This window comes from Exophiala aquamarina (assembly GCF_000709125.1).
Source record: "Exophiala aquamarina CBS 119918 chromosome Unknown aczIA-supercont1.6, whole genome shotgun sequence".
Taxonomy (NCBI): Eukaryota; Fungi; Ascomycota; class Eurotiomycetes; order Chaetothyriales; family Herpotrichiellaceae; genus Exophiala; species Exophiala aquamarina.
Window position 1 is genome coordinate 1,494,774 of NW_013550582.1, and position 16,326 is coordinate 1,511,099.

The 16,326-nt window shown below is 51.4% G+C and overlaps 7 protein-coding genes across 7 annotated transcripts; 3 read left to right on the forward strand and 4 right to left on the reverse strand.

The window, feature by feature from the left end:
- Positions 1 to 1,077: 1,077 nt before the first annotated feature.
- A1O9_07888 (alkaline phosphatase) lies at positions 1,078 to 3,035 on the forward strand (the record flags this gene model as incomplete). Its single annotated transcript, XM_013403443.1, has 2 exons — positions 1,078 to 2,112; positions 2,163 to 3,035. The coding sequence occupies 2 exons, from the start codon at positions 1,078 to 1,080 to the stop codon at positions 3,033 to 3,035; spliced, it is 1,908 nt and encodes a 635-aa protein (XP_013258897.1).
- Positions 3,036 to 4,700: 1,665 nt separating this feature from the next.
- Positions 4,701 to 5,507, forward strand: A1O9_07889 (uncharacterized protein; the record flags this gene model as incomplete). The annotated part of the gene is made up of 1 exon (XM_013403444.1): positions 4,701 to 5,507. The coding sequence occupies one exon, from the start codon at positions 4,701 to 4,703 to the stop codon at positions 5,505 to 5,507; it is 807 nt and encodes a 268-aa protein (XP_013258898.1).
- Positions 5,508 to 6,315: 808 nt separating this feature from the next.
- On the reverse strand, positions 6,316 to 6,870 carry A1O9_07890 (uncharacterized protein; the record flags this gene model as incomplete). The annotated part of the gene is made up of 1 exon (XM_013403445.1): positions 6,316 to 6,870. One exon carries the CDS (start codon positions 6,868 to 6,870, stop codon positions 6,316 to 6,318), a length of 555 nt encoding a protein of 184 aa, XP_013258899.1.
- Positions 6,871 to 9,322: 2,452 nt separating this feature from the next.
- A1O9_07891 (uncharacterized protein) lies at positions 9,323 to 10,227 on the forward strand (the record flags this gene model as incomplete). Its single annotated transcript, XM_013403446.1, has 2 exons — positions 9,323 to 9,709; positions 9,826 to 10,227. The coding sequence occupies 2 exons, from the start codon at positions 9,323 to 9,325 to the stop codon at positions 10,225 to 10,227; spliced, it is 789 nt and encodes a 262-aa protein (XP_013258900.1).
- Positions 10,228 to 11,310: 1,083 nt separating this feature from the next.
- On the reverse strand, positions 11,311 to 12,450 carry A1O9_07892 (uncharacterized protein; the record flags this gene model as incomplete). The annotated part of the gene is made up of 1 exon (XM_013403447.1): positions 11,311 to 12,450. The coding sequence occupies one exon, from the start codon at positions 12,448 to 12,450 to the stop codon at positions 11,311 to 11,313; it is 1,140 nt and encodes a 379-aa protein (XP_013258901.1).
- Positions 12,451 to 13,194: 744 nt separating this feature from the next.
- A1O9_07893 (uncharacterized protein) lies at positions 13,195 to 14,043 on the reverse strand (the record flags this gene model as incomplete). Its single annotated transcript, XM_013403448.1, has 1 exon — positions 13,195 to 14,043. The coding sequence occupies one exon, from the start codon at positions 14,041 to 14,043 to the stop codon at positions 13,195 to 13,197; it is 849 nt and encodes a 282-aa protein (XP_013258902.1).
- Positions 14,044 to 14,621: 578 nt separating this feature from the next.
- On the reverse strand, positions 14,622 to 15,787 carry A1O9_07894 (uncharacterized protein; the record flags this gene model as incomplete). Its single annotated transcript, XM_013403449.1, has 5 exons — positions 14,622 to 14,653; positions 14,711 to 14,902; positions 15,005 to 15,347; positions 15,406 to 15,510; positions 15,596 to 15,787. The coding sequence occupies 5 exons, from the start codon at positions 15,785 to 15,787 to the stop codon at positions 14,622 to 14,624; spliced, it is 864 nt and encodes a 287-aa protein (XP_013258903.1).
- Positions 15,788 to 16,326: the final 539 nt, after the last annotated feature.

Below are 16,326 nucleotides of genomic sequence, written 5' to 3' on the forward strand. Positions count from 1 at the left end.
TTTCATGCCTTAGGGAATCAAAAGTTGCGCAGACTTCGTCCTTGGGTTTGAACTCTTGCGAGGAGCAAGGCTGAAGTGACAGGGGGACAAGGGTGCCTTGGCGATAGGGTATGTACAGTACTTACTTCCCCCAGCTACTACTCCCTTAGAAATTTAGGTAGAGCAAACATAAGTCAAGAATCATATTACATATTGAGCACCTTTGATAGATTGCTTGAGTCCTTCTTGGGTATCTGAAAAGAAGTCCTTGTTAAGAGACGACACAGCAGATACACACCCTTTTTGGGAAGGCTTGGCCGACCGTGACATTGCCAATAATTAAGCTCAGGTGAGCACGGCGAGGTAGGCCAAATCCGCGAATCTCTATCCCATAATTAATTAGGGCTAATAAAGAACCGAGGCGGGTAGCTTGAAGTTTTGCCTACCAGGCAAGGACGAAGAACCTGAAGTCAGCGTTCACCTACCATTTTGAACGGTTCTAACATCACCACACGTTAAATGCAGCGCGGTACATGTATTATCGGGGGGACGACCACGGTCCACAGTCACACAAAGATGACGGGCTATCTTACAAGTCACAACATAGGTCCGCCATATCTCCATTCGACAATTATCATCCGTTCCACGTGCCCCCAAGGTGTGGCCTTGGATGCCCCGGGAAGCATTACAGTCCGTTTCCCCCTCCACTTTTTCACTTTTGGAGAAAAGCTAGCTGTTTACTATATGCAAGCTCTGGTCCGACGACCCTGGCTAATATCGAACAGGAAGTTCGATTCTCCATCCAGGTATCCCTCAAAGTCAGAGCATGCCTTTTACGTCGCCAGTCATTGGCTGGTCGGCTCAGAGTCCATGCAGATCGGACCTTGCTTGTGAGCTTGCCCTACCCCTCCATGCAGCTTCTCCCATACTTCTGTGGGATGTGAGATGCTGTCGGTTTGCCTGACGAGGTAGCAATGGGTAGGTGAGCTTGTGAGCTTGAGAGCTATAAAGCTCTCAAGCTTTGTGCCGATCTGCGCGGGAAGAGAAAACGTTGATGAGTTGAGAAACCCTTGCCGCTAGTCTGAGTCCCCTGGCAAGATGTTGCAACTCCTTGTACTCTCGTGTTTGATCGTGTCTACGCTCGCATCCTACGGTGCGAACCTCAACTATCGTTCTCCTTCACATAACCATCCTGGCCTTGGAGTCTCCGTTCGCAAGGTTGTCAAGCGCCACAACCCGCGGTCAGCCTTTGCCGACGGAGCGCTAAACTTCACTCACGGTGTCGCCTCTGGTGACCCATATCCTAACAGTGTCATTTTGTGGACAAGGTGCGCACCCAACTTCGACAATATCGATGACAATAGCACGGTCTCTGGCACTGTCCAGCTGTACAATCCGGTGCCTATCTTCCAGAGCAACGATACCGACCAGCACAAGCCCGTGTCGAATGCCCCAGTTTGTCTAAATTGGAAGATCGCTTCGGATCAAGGCCTGACAGCTGTTGTAGACTCTGGCAGAGTACATACAAGCTCCGATGTAGATTACACGGTCAAGGTGGAAGCCACAAAGCTCAAGCCTTTCACACAGTATTGGTATCAGTTCAGTGTGTGCAATTCGAATGTGTCAAGTCTGGTCGGCCGCACTAAGACGACACCGGCTCCCACTGACGATACCAGTGCAGTCAACCTGGCAGTCTACTCTTGCAGTAACTATCCCTTTGGATACTTCAACGCTTATGGAAACACAGTACGTAAGAACTCTGTTGACTACGTTCTCCATCTTGGGGACTACATCTATGAGTATGGAAATGGCGAGTACGGCTGGGGAAATTCCATCGGTCGCATCCCCTTGCCTGATCGACAAATCTATACTCTCTATGACTATCGGAAGAGACATGCCACCTACAGGACGGATCATGATTTGCTTCTCAGCCATCAAAACATGCCTTGGATCCCTGTCTGGGATGACCATGAGGTTGCCGATAACACTTGGCGGGATGGCAGCGCAGAGCTGAATAACACAGAGGCATCTTTTGTTGCCGATGGCGGCGTCTCGGTTGATCAGAGAAAGATGAATGCTGTGCGAGCGTATTGGGAGTGGCAACCCATCCGACAGGTTGACATCAGCGATGACGTGAGTCTTGTGCTAATCTCTTTCATGGCGGTGGCTGACCTATGAATCAGCTTCGAATTTGGCGTTCCTTCGCCATAGGAAACCTCCTCGACCTGGTGATGCTTGACACTCGCCAGTATGACAGATCTATCACTGACCTTTACTGGAACACGCACTATGTCCACGAGATCTCCAATGACGCAGGACGATCAATGATGGGCTCTCGTCAAGAGAATTGGTTCTATCAGTCTCTCATTGACTCCAAGAATCGAGGAGCCACCTGGCGAGTGATCGGCTCACAGACCGTCTTCAGTAGAATCAATGCATCATTCGCATATGGAAATGTTGACCCTTTCAACTACGATCAATGGGATGGATACTTGGCCAATCGCAATCGGACATACAAGACGTTGTATGATAACAACATCACCAATAACATCATGATCTCGGGCGACAGCCACGCTAACTGGGTCAGTGATTTGGTATGGCTTGACGAACATCCCTACAATGCCAGCACAGGCGAGGGTTCTGTCGGTGTCGAGTTTGCTGGCTCTGCCGTCTCCTCACCGTCGCCTGCCGGCCAAAACATCAGCATCGCCGCCAGTGTCAATGCCAGCGCAGCATTAGTTCTGAGTAACCCAGAGCTTCAGTGGCAAGAGTTCTACTATCGAGGATACTTCGAACTGCACATCTCACATGACAAGGTCGATGCAAAATACTTTGGTTTGCCAACCTTGATCAACCGAAATCCAAACGAAATCAGTCTGGCAAACTTCACTGTTTACGCGGGAGAAAATCGGTTGCACAGGTTCAATGGCACTACCGCTTCGGGACCGGTGGAAAATGGATTTCTCAAGTTCGGGCAGAGGTTGCAGACAAACATGACTAACTCGACTGCCACTGGATTGTACTTTATTAGTCACGAGGATGTTGAAGATCTCTGAACGTACTGGCTGAGAATAACATTTGTGGCACAGGTCTTCAGATATACGGATGAGGATTCAAAGGCGTATTTAATGCAATTGACGACTTATAGCCATAGACAATACACAAGATTTCAAGGTCCACATGTCAGTGACCAAATCTCCTTGAAATTGGCTGTTCTGTGTGTGAGGGGGGGCAAGGCTGAGCATCCTCCCTTCCCGCCCTCATCCTCTTAACATCGCTCCATCGCTGCGCCTCAAGGCTGAATTCCGCTTTTGTGGCTTGAGAACCTGCCTAGCCTGCCACCACCAATCAGCAGTCGGCTTCTTTGACAACTTCACCCAACTCCATCGCTCTACTCGCTCCCTTCTTCAAGAATGAATGGAGAACCCCCCCTACCTTGCGTGATACAGTGCACAAAGTCAGCGTTTTAAACTTGTCAATGTCCCTCACAAGCAAGAGATTCTTTCACGCTTGGCTAGGGCAATGAGCTGAACGACGCAAAGAGAGCGCCGTCATTCGCCGCGGGTCCTCCGACATCAGAATAAGCTTGTGTCTCTGGTAAGGAATCTGCCACAGGGCCCTTAGTCCCGCCATAGTCAATCAGCTACGCGGCATACAACGATGGTTCGCCAGTCGGAATCATGCCGATGACTCCCAACGAGGCGGACGCCAACAACCACCTTACCCCACTCACCCAACAATCACCCATCCGTCGCGAAGCTAAGGCTCCAGACAACAAACATCTTTCTCCTCTTACAAACCAAAATCACAATCCTTCACGCATGAGGTTGATCGCACTAGGGAATTAGCTGAAGCATTTGTTTGCTACGACTGACTAGCTCCCTGAAGACCTAGAACAAACAAACGGAGCCGACTAACTAGCTTCCTTCGAGAAAAATAACTCGCCAAAGGCTGTGGTGCTTTTTTGCCGACCGCTGAAGTCTGCCTGTACTTCATGTGCAGCGCACAGCCCTCATAATATTGGAAAGTCATTGCTCTGTTTGTTATTGAGGCATCAAAGCTTGCAGACACTTTCACTATCCACATATCTCAGCTATTCAGGCAGAGCTGGCCGGTGTAAGCAGCTGTGAAAGTGACGCCTCAATACGTACCTCAACCGCACTATCTTCGCTTTCTAACGGGGCAGAAGGCCACCAACAACTGAAAAGAGAGAAAAGGCCTTCACTTCGTCTTCAGAAACAGCCATACATACATCGTCGCATGACTTGTGAAGTGTGACAGACTAGAGCAACCAATTGCCTCGTAGGTCTGGTTATATATCTCGATTCTTAGGTCTACTCCCTTTTCTTCCATCGTTGACTGAAGCATCACCACCCACTTGGATCAAGGACATCGAAGTGGAAAGAGAATCCGCCGTGATTTATCCACAGGCTGTCTTTACTCGCTTTCAGCATTGTTTGGGATTCATCGGAGCACTCGGTCTCCCGCCATTCTACTTTGGCAACAGGAGAGAAGGCTCGCCATTAGACTGGCCATTGACGGCAGTATCACGTTCAGTTCCTGTTTCATGGGCAGCATCTCATAACGACCATTACAGCCAACATACGATTGCAGACCATTAGCTCGATTTCGATATCCGTTGGGTCTACTCGAGTATCATCCTAAAATCCCACCACCCCAAACAATTCATCGACCATAAATCAACCAACTACCCAACCAACATGTCGAATACACCACCACCCGCATCCATCGTCCCGCGCATCGGCGTAGCAGTTTTCATCATACATCCCGTTCCAGCAGCAACAACAGGCTCAACCCCTTCCACGCCGCTCCAACGGCTTCAATGCAAATTCCTCCTGGGCCGCCGGCTAGGCTCTCACGGGGCCAACACATGGGCCCTTCCCGGCGGACACCTGGAGCACGGCGAGTCGTTTGAAGAATGCGCGATGCGCGAGACACGTGAGGAGACCGGCCTCGAAATCGAACGCGTCGAGTTTCTCACGGCGACGAACGATCTCATGCCGAGCTCGAAGGGAGATGGTGCACTGTTGCACTATGCGACAGTTTTCATGGTTGCGAGGGTCAAGGGCAGCTATGAAGCTATCTCCGATACTGAGCGTCATGGCGACGGTGGCGCAATCGATATTGGCATGCCAGATGTCAAGGTCATGGAGCCCAATAAGTGCGCGGGCTGGGAGTGGGTGTCGTGGACGGATCTCATCCGCTGGTCAGCTTGGCGACTGTCCCCAGATAGCGCTGCCGAGATGTTCAAGAGTAGGGGTCCTGCTGCTGCTGCTGCTGCTGCTCCTGCTGCCGCCACTACAACAACGCAGGAGACAGATCTTCAGAATGACTGTGCTCGCGAGGATGAGGGTGACGATGGAGAGGGGAAGCACGGAAGGCGCCAGCTGTTCACCCCCATGCTCAATCTGATCACGCAGCGACCTGGCGTGGTTCCACACATTGTGGACCATTACGCACCCAGCAGCGGCGGGCAAAAGGTAGAGGCTGTCCGGTGGGAGGTGTAGTACTTACAGCGTTGCTACTAGTCCTGTCTAATTGATCGGTGAGCTGGGCTGTGGTTTTGGCACGGGTCCTGGTGTAGGTGGTATAAACAAAAGGGCACATCGTGTCATATTAACCAGTCTACCCACGCTTCCTAGTCAGAGGGGCGTGCTGCTGATCTCATTATTCTCCACGCTACGATGTACGTTTTCGTCGATAACCCAAGCTCTTACCCCTGCCCACCACACTCATCATGAGCTGAAGCTTCAAGCTTACCAGTCAATTTCTGTCCATAATCATCGAAAGACCATTTTGTCGAACGCCCGCTCCCTCCCCGGGCCCAAAAATGCCATTACCCGAACCCCGTTGGTGCCCTCAAATGGATTATTTGCGCAGATGCTCCCTCATTAAACGTGTCCTGGTATCTTTTCCAAAAAAAAAAAAAAAAAAAAACTCGTCTACGTCTCGGTCTCGCTCCTTCACTTGCCCAGCTATTGCTGAAAATTGGAGCGAGGCTGGCTGATGCTGGGGCGTAAATGAGTTTTCATCGTCGTAAATTCATGATATGTGTCATCAACCATACTGGTTGTTCGCTTCAAAGTATTTGGATCTTCGCAACCCCCAAAAAAGGACAGAGGGATGCTGTTGTGGAAATTTCCGCTGGGATCTGAGAATGTGTGTCTAGTCGGATGTGGAAAAGCCAGATAACTGTGGGAGTAATTGGCCACCGGTGTGCTTGATTGTGGGAGTTGAAAGGAGGGTCTAATCTGGGACAGAGTGATCACTCTCATTTTGGGTTGGACCTCACGTTCAACTGAACATGAAAAGGGGTCATCGCAGCATTTTTGAAGGTCCTCTTGGCGCATCTAGTTTTGGTTCCAGCGTCATTGGAGGACTGCTGCCAAATGGACGAGGCTCCTCAACTGGTTTGGTTGCCATGGGGGAGAAGCTGTAGCCATTGGAAGTGGAAGCGGGGGAGTAAGAGGGTGGCTCTAGTTTGATATTCAAAGTTGGCTTGTGAGAAGAGTACGGGATCTCGTGTCGAGGCGAGGGGAGCCGTTCTTGTTGACTCTGTGGGGATGAAGAAGATGCAGGGGTGGATGGAAGACTGGATTTCTTCCTCACCGAAAACACGGATTCAGCATTCTTTTGGATGTAACTCTTGGCCGAGGGTGAATTGGGATAAAAGGAGGGATTTGGGACTCTAGGAGGGTTTTGCTTTGCAGCATCGGCGAATGCTCTTTGATATGCGATCTCGCCTTTAGGATCCTCATCAGGAGATCTCTTGGAGTTGGCTACCTCTGGTCGATAACCTCTTATATACCATGGGTGATCCTTCTCGTGAAGGGATAAAGTTGGGTGAGAGTCAGCATGTCTTTTCGTCATGGTGTTGAAAAATCCCTAGACAACAAAGCGGGCCTGTTGAGGTGACGCCGAAGAAAGTGGGAAAGCCTGAAGACAGTAGACAGTAGATTCCTCCTCTGACCTATTATCTTTCCAACGGAATGAGAAGGGATCAAAGAAATGGGGTCGTGCTTTGTCGAAGAAAGCCGACTCTCCCAAGGGTCTGGGAAGCTGAAAATGGGACGTTGAAGAGGAGGAGGGGAGGAAACTTCCAACTTGAAACTTGAAAGCAACCGAGAAGTTCGGATGTCTAGGCTTAAGACTTGAAGAGTGAAAGAAATCGAGGGGAAGAGAAGGCAGGTGCCGGGCGTAGGCATGTCTACGGGTAGAACCGAGGGAGCGGGTCATGGAAACGAGGGCCTGGGAATTGGGATACTTGTACGGAGGACGGAGGAGGTTGTGCCTTGTCGAGGTCAGCCAGTTAACAGAAACCACTGAAGTCCCTGGTAAATATTGTCCGTGCTGCAGCTGCCAGCAACCCAATAGGCACTGCATTCCGGGAGTCTTTGGGCTGGCAAGCACCCGAGGGGCCCGAGAAATCGAACACTTGGGCCCTCTTGCAGGCCGTGTAAGGTGACCTACAGCCCCCCTCCCCCCAGCTACATATCTAGTCGGCACGGTGCACACCTAAAAGGAACGCCCCCGGAGCATTCTTGGCCTGACCGCCTTTGGCACCTGTAGGATAAGACGCATCGCTCTGCATCAGTGGTGGTCTGCACCAGCCTGCACCAGCCTGCACCAGCCTGCATGAGCCACTGAGCCAGTCACGTAACCCGCCCACTCAAGCGCCCACATTTACTGCAGCATTATGCACATCATCTGGAGCCTGGGGAATTAAAAGTGGTTGTACTGTTACGTTTGGGATCCAGAGATCTTCTCCGCATCATCCCAAGTCGGAACAATCAATCTGGTCCTTTGATCCACTCCCATTCACGATTCGATGAACTTCGACGCGAACACGACGTGGGATCGCTGCCAGCACAAGTGATTAATTGAAAGCACGTGCGCCAACGTTGTGCGACTGCGTGTGCCTGTGCGTGGTGCCTCCACCAACGACGTAGCACCCAGTAGCTGACGGGTACCAGTACTCGTATCTCCGCAAATGCCCGGCTGTCAGTTGGTCAACTGCCCACTTACAACGGACGTCACTGCATTTCCATCTGGAGAACGCCAGGTGTCCAAACAAGGAGGTCCTAGGTTGTCAAGTCACGATGGAGAGCTTTACCGACACAGTGGCTCTGTGTGGTGTTGTAGTGGTGGTATGTTAACCATACCACCACTTCATTGGGTCAAGCGACAAGGCCCCGAAAGCATGCCTAACCTGTTCACCAGCCAAAGGGAGGAGACTTCCCGGGCGGTGGTGGCACCTGCTGTACAGTCGGAGTACACCCACCTACATACACCTATGGCTGTGTCGGCACACCTTCGGGGAAGGCTTTGGGGGATGATCTGACCGACCGACTCGGCCCTTACAGGCACAACCCCAGGGGCCAAGGCTGCCCAGGGTTGCCTACTCGTAGGGTTGGACCCTGAGGCGGAGCGAGGGGCACTACGGTGGTTGCGTTTGGTGGGATGGGGGTTTAACTTCCCCTTGTCTTCCACCCAACACATCCCACCCTGACACCCTGACTGCCATGACATGCCTGTGACCCATTCTTTTTTTCTCGCCACTGATTCTAGGGACTCTGGCGCGCGACAGGGCCCGCAATAGATGATCCATGCTGGCGAGTCTATTCCTGATCGAGGGATCGAGCCTTCAAACTTGCATCTTTTCATTGGACCGTCAAAGTCCTTATCAGTATGCCGGCTGGTTTTGGCACACTGGCGCACATGTCGCTCAAAGCCCGTCGCCGCTTCCCTAGGATGGTGTAGAGCGATTCTGCCACCTGCTCGCATGCCCAATTCCCTTCTTGTCGCGTTGATTTCTACTACGATTACTACTAGAACTTTTTGTACCAAACTCTTTCATCCTATCCTCCAACCCGAGCTCACTCAATTGCATTGCTATCTCTTCCTATTTGTTATTTAGCAGCTACTTTCCTTCAGACAAAGACATCATACTGCCTTCCTGGGGCCGCCCACTACTTCTGGCTTCTCATCCACTCTCGAAATCCCACCACTTGCTCTATTTCTCCCCGTAACACCCCACCCCTCCACGTCTGAGCCATCCTTTTGGTTGCCTTTTCTACATTCGAGCCAGCCCTACGAACTACGTCCCTGCCCTCATTCGTTACCGAACTTCTGGCTGCGGTGGCGTCCGTCAATCGTTCCGCCCGCCCACCTCATCTCTCTCTCTCTCTCTCTCCCCGAGCCGGACCTAAGCGCGGGCTATAGCCTTTGCCGGACTTTCACCCTACCGACTACATCTATACATATACTCAATCTCATCCGTCGTCACACCGACCGCGACTGGGGAGACCCTCATCACTTCGAAATGGCAACCAACTGCGCAATCCAGACCTTCGTCATCCCAGAAGATCAAATCTATGCCAGTCAACAGCCCTCTCCCGCCAGCTCTGCCTCTCCTGCCTCTCCACGAATGCAGGAATATCTTCAGCAAGTCGCTCCCAATCCGTACAAGCAATTGCGACCCATGAAATCCCCTCTATATGTGCCTGCGGCTCTAAGACCTACCGAACACTTCTCCACCACTTCTCCCATGACACCACCCAAGAGCTTGCATGGTTCACTCGACAATCTACAAGATGCACCCGTTTCACAGAGTCCAGAAGAGCACCACTTGGATGGCTTTGATCCCGACTGGTTACAAGCTGAAGAGCTAAGTGATGTGACTGGGCCCCCAAAAAAGGACCATTGGAAGGTATGTAAATGTGTCACCGAAACCAAACCCCAATATCGATTGCACTGCAGATGTACCGCTCCGTCACCAGTTATGCATGTAGCCTCTTATAATCGCTAACGTGAATTCTACTCTAGCCCGACGAAGCTTCACCGACGTGCGACTCTCCTCAGTGTCGCTCCTCTTTCAACCTCTTTGTCCGCAAACATCACTGTCGCCACTGCGGACACATCTTTTGCTCCACCCATACCACATATACGATTCCCTTGGATCAAGATGCCAAATTCCATCCTGGCGGTCTACATTCCAGAGCTTGCGAGACATGTCATCGCCAGTATCAAAGGTGGGATACCGCTAGATCTATTCGCCGCAAGAACAGCCAGAACAGCAAAGACGACGGCAGTGAAAGTGGGCCCCCAACCCCTCTAGCAGGACCTCCTGGTCACCATAGGATGATTTCAGGCGGGTTCCGAGGAGGGAAGCCAGTCGAACAAGTTGCCAATAGTGTTCCCAAAGATTGGCACTGGAGCACCTTTTGAGCGGAGTACACCACCCCGAATCACGTGCTTCGGAACTGACCGGTTGGGTTACTTGTTTTGGCTCGACATCCCGGCACTCTCGAACCTTGTCCGGCGCCGTGACTCTCTAGAGATTTGCTGCAGGTCAACGGATCCAACCCTGTGGCGTCGCGCCGCTTATAGACGGTTGCAATTGCCTGATCCAACCAGGCAACCTACAAATGGCTCCCCCCTACAAATCCACAAGTCTTGTTGCTTGATTCAGGAGATCCCAGTATTACGACTGGATCTCGATGACCGCATTTGTTGAAGCGAGATGAGTCAAGGCTAGATGCCTATCCTGACTTCGAACCTGACTTCGCCCTCGGGTCACTAAACAAGTCCTGTTGAAGGGATCGACTTCAGAGACACTGAGGGTTGTGCCAGCTTACCGATTCAGGCCGTACCACAAAACAAATCAAGACTGTTACACAGCATGAAGGATGTGCCTGTCAGCCCAACAGCAGCTCCCGCAAAAGCCTGGAGCCTTTCCAGGTCTGGCCCCGAGGGGGCCGGAATTGAACGGTCTAGGGACAACAACAAGACAACGCACGTGAACATATATACCACGTGGGGCGACAAGCTCCAGCCAGGGATGATTTTCTTGGCAACATCACCGCTATTTCGCGACAGATACCCCCTCATTCGTCCGCGAGGCGTTGTTGGCTTTTCTGGGAATTGCCTTTGTTCTCTGGAAGAAATTTAGCCATGAGGATTGAACATACGGCTTGAATGATCTTTTGTGATTGGGAGGATATTATTGCGCCATTATCGAATTTTACTGATCGTTTAGTTGATGAGTTAATGAACTGAAATACACTGATCAAACCTGTCTACTGCTTGCGGGCGGGTCGCATTCATTTAGACACTATACATTTGTGATTTCTAGTTGGGTGCTGTACATTGAGAGTTTTGGGATGCGGTGTGCCAGTTGAAACTGCTATGGGAGTGTCTTTGCACAAATAACATAAGATTCTGTCCTATTACACTCAAATATTCACCCTGCAATTCGGTGAAATAAAAACGGGTTCTTCGTGGTCCCATTTCGGCCTGTCGAGTCTATCGTCACCCCATCAACTGGCCCAAATCATCCGGCGGCCAACGGGTCTGCGCAAAGCTGATACACCGCTTGATACTCTGCAGAAACTTGCGCGTGACCTCGTCCGTCATGATATGCGCCTGTTTCCCACTACTGCTCTCGTGCAGTTTCTCCCGTGCAGACCGCTCATGGATACCCACCATAGTAACACCGATGGGCCAGGCGGCCTTGCCAATCGACAGCGTCAAGTAGCCATCATTCGCCTCTACGTACCGCCGATGCTGCGCCGACCGCACGATCGCGCAGATCGGCTCCAGCAGATCCGCGCTCAGCGTCTCTCGCTCAAAGTGCCGGAAAAGTGGCGTCAGGTCCGCCAGCACCATGAGATATGCATTGTGTGCGGCTTTGCCGCTCGAGGAGGCTTTTACATCGGACGCGCGTTGGGACAGCGCGGCTCCCCACTCTGTCAGGAGGAGCGTGAAGTAGGATGCTAGCTGGCGGTAGAGGAATGTGTGCCCTTCCGAGTTCGTTTCCTTGGTGGGCAGTGGTGGTGCCGGGATCAGCATGTCTTTCTCCGGGACGGGCGCGAGGGTTGTTGGGATCGGTCCGTCGCTTAGTTTCGGCGCCAGTGTCTTCGCCGTCAGGGAACGGTAGCGCTTCAGCCGCGCGCTGTGCGTCTCGTCGAAGAGAGACGCTGGCTCTCCGAGCTCTCGTAGTCGGGTACGTAGTCCATCGTCCGCGATGTCTTCGCCTTGGTGGCCCGGCCTAGTCGAGGACAGCGACGACCCATCACCCCCATTCGCAATAGAGCCAGGCACATGCGGCACTTCAGGTAGACCCAACCGCTTCCGTCGCTTCTTCTCTTCCTCGAGCTCCTCCTCCTCCCGCCGTCGCCGTGACTCCTCCGCGAGCCGCTGCTTCTTCTCCTCTCGTGCCGCATTGCGCTCCGCCTCTTCGTCCTCTAGCTTGCGTTTCTTCGCCGCCCGCTCCTCCCGCTCTGCGGACAGGCGAGCTTGCTCGGCTGCATATTCGGCTTCTCGCGCCGCTTCGAGGTCCGCCCGCCGGACGTATTTGTTTGGTTTTGTGGCCGTGCTGGCCGTGGCTGTGGTTTTTGCCGGAGGTTTGGATTTGGCGATCTGGGCAGACATTAAAGATTTGAAGTCCATGATGAGCGGTCGGATTATTGGATCGAGCAACGCTTCCTCGAGCGAGGGTGGTGAGGTATCAGGTAGTTCTCTTGATTTGCATCAGACGAAGTGGTAAAATTGCTGGTGGTTGATCAATGTTTTTAACATCCAAGACTGCAAGGTCTCAAGATGTGAGGAGGCATGGAGTCGAGAAGGCGCAGAGAGCCCTGGCAGAGTTTCTCCGATTTTCCGGGCTCCGCATCCTACGCTATTCAAGTTGGTGGGGGCCTTCGAAGCCTCACGCTCAACAACATGGATAGTGACACCTCAATCTACAATGTATCCAGCAGCCAACGCAATACCTTTCTTATCAGTCATCAGCTATATGAGTTGCACCATGCTCCCCTTATGTGCAGACTACCTATTGAAGGGCATGATGGAGTATCTTTAAATGCTGCTATGGCTGTGTCCTACTAGGTTCAGCAAGTTTGTGCGTTTGCTTCAGTGCTGAATTGCACATGCAAGCCACTTGAGACATTAGGTAATATTCATCATGGGTTGTGTATAAACTGAGGAGTGTGCTTTCTGTGGGGTATTATAAGAGAGATATAAACATCATCTCATGGAAGGACCATGCAGAAACAGAAATAGATGGAGGTGCCCACACATCCGCCCTGATTCGATCACATGAGCACGTTCAACAAAGTAGCGTGAAAAGAGGTATATAAGCAGCAGTAGCCTTATCACATATCCCCGATGCGAAGAACGGCTTTGCAGCTCCGATCAAGGAGCACTGATAAAGTCTAACAGAGCGAACAAAGATGCGGTCTCGACCCGACAGCCTTCGCTCTGAGACTGAGCACTCCGGAAACTCTTTTGAAGCCAAGTTTGAATACTGTTCTCATCCAAACAACGGACGTTCTGTTGTGCAATCAAATTGGACGCGTGAGCACAGGGTACTGTAGACTCATTTCCGAGCGGTGGGTATGTCTTGCAGTTGGAAATCGAGGCCAATGGGCCGTTGGACACGTCCTCAATTTGGTTGGTGTCTACGTCATTTAAGAGGGCTGGCAGAGATGTCCCCTTCAGTTGTGTGCTATGCTGTGGGAGGATACCAGGTTCGGGCCGCTGAAAGAGATACACAGAGCCCAGGGGTACCAAAGCTGAGGTTCGTTGGGGCGATGATATACAGGGACTGGAGGATCCAGCCACAGCAGTAGTCTTCATCATCGCTACAAGGCGTTGTGACTCAAATCCAGCCGTTGCATCGCGTGCGTAAGTATCATCATCTTGGAGCCACAGGGACTGTTTTCGTATCTCATCGCCAATTTCCTCCAGTTGCTGGTGTTCTTCCGTTGGCAGCATCGGCTGTGGAGTCACCACAGCATCAGCATGCTCCTTAGTCGCTCGGTCCCTCCAGTACCTGGAATCAGCCTCTAGTTCCGCAATTTTTGCTCTTGCTTCAGCAAGAAGACACTCGTTTTGGTGGACTTTCTGCTCGAGTAAGGCGATATATTGGCGTCGCCGCTCACGATGGCGTCGCTGATTATTCCGCACCCGGATCAGTGTATGTGCGGGTGTTTTGGCTTGCGTCGGTGTCACTGAGAGAAACTGATTGTTCATCGGATTCATGTGGGCAAACAGACAAATAACCGGAGACGTTGAGCCGGGGAACAGTCACCATGCTTAGTACATGCTAATGAGCTTTGATCCAGACGTTTTGACAGGCGTCGTTTAGCTTTCTAGGGCGGCCGGGCGAGGCTGGCCAAGACCGGTGACATATCGCGCCACTGCCATAACGGGCTTAGCACATTGCTTGCCCATGTGGGTGCCATGGCTTGAAAGTAAGATGCCATGGCGCAGGGGATTTCGTCCTGATGACCTGGTTGGAAATCGCGGCACTCTTATAGTAATCACCATTAAATTATGCAGCATGTGCCTACTGAGCAATTGGGACTTAAAACCAGATCAGCGCAGCGGGCATGCAGGCAGACCTGTCACTACTATCAACCTCACGAGCTAGCATACTTGCACAGAGCTTTCCTCAAATCTGCCAGAGCAGTGCGGTTTGTTATCGATGGCTGGACGTCAAAGAAGAATATCCGTAGTTTGCAGGCTCAGAGTCTGCTGACTCTTTGTTCAATCATTTCAGAGCGAGGGAGGGACAAGGCCCGTTGTGGTTCTCGCTGAGGAGCCGTTGACTCTTGGGCTCATGCCTTGACAGCATAGATCTTGAAGGAGCCTAATGGTATTAAGTCAGTCAAGTACCATGAGCGGCAAGAAATCTCATCCCACATACCAGCCCATTCATTGAAATCAAGCTTAGCGAAGTCTTTTTCGCTGGCTTCACAAGGAGCATCCTGCACAGCCTTCTTCCCACTACAGCCAGTACAGGCCTTTTCTTCACAGGTGCCACAGCATTGACTTAATCCTTCCGCCTCCTTGCGTTTATAAACATTTAGATCGCTGTTGGCGTCAACAATGAGAATTTCTGTCCCGATTAGCTGAACATCAGCAGAATTGCGTCACGAATGGCCACGAAACCCCAAAAGCCGTGCTTGGCCAGGATGATATGATAAGTAGGATCACTCACCCCGAAATCCCGCTGTGCGAAGATATTGCTCATAGTCCTTTACTTGGCTTGCGCCCGCTATACATCCCACATATAGGGCCACATCACGTTTTAATTCTTGCGAAAGTTCCTGCCTGGTCAGGATATCGCTGATTGCCACACGTCCACCAGCTTTGAGCAGACGAAACATTTCGTCGAAGACCAGTTGCTTTTGACCCTCTGGCACTAAGTTCACCACACAATTACTGATAATGCAGTCGGCAATTGCGTCTGGCAGTGCCACTTCAGTGATTCGAGATTCCACGAAGGAGACATTTTTGAATTCGGTCTTTTCTTTGTTGCGTTCTGCTCGCTCAAGCATGTCCTGATATATGCTTAGTGGTGTTTTGGCTAGGACAAGTAAGGAGCAGGAGATGGCATACTTTGTTCATGTCTACTCCGATAGCTTTACCTTGTGGCCCAACCTTTCTGGCCGCAAGAAACACGTCAAATCCTGCGCCGCTACCGAGATCGATAACGGTTTCGCCCTGTTCCACTATCAGTCAATGACATGAGGCTTCAAAGGATGCATGCAGTTGGGCTGAACATTCATCAAGGAGAGGGGAAATGAACCTCTCTTAACTTGGCGAGCGCAAGTGGATTTCCGCAGCTCAGGCCAAGGTTGGCACCCGTCGGGATGCTTGCCAGCTCTTTCTCGCTATATCCAAATGCTGCAGCGACCTTTTGTCCATAATCACTGCTATTGCCTTTGACAGCAGCGCTATACGCTTCCTGGACTTTCTCGTAGATCTGGCTGTCATCCATTGTGTTCACTGGAACAAATGCCCCTAGAATTCGATTGCGTAGGGTTGAATCAATAATCGACTTTCGTTGCAGTACGGTTGGACGAGTGTAAGAAAACAGGGAATAGATAGCGAGAATCTTCAGAGCAGTCAATGTCTTGATATACTTGCTCCTTTCTGAACGATATGTCACTGGTAAAGTTGACGCCTGAGAAGGGCGTTTCGCTAGGGGCCGGTAGGCAAATAGAATGCAATGGATGTGTCAGGAATCCAGCAAAACCATATCTCGGCCAGGATCTTGAGCTGCTGGCGAGTTCCTTTCATTGTATCTCAAACAATGTTGCGGCTTTTCTGAACGGTCTTGTTGCCTGGGATTCTGGATATCCAACACAAAACCAGCACATTATTGGATACATTGTTGATATGTCACTGACAGGGATCTCATGACCTCAGTGCTATACGAGCTATGTTGCCACTTGGATGCAAGGTAAAGGTGACATACCACGGCTCGGCATGCTGTCTTGGGCTGTCCTGAGGAGGATATGTCATCAGCAGCCTGCT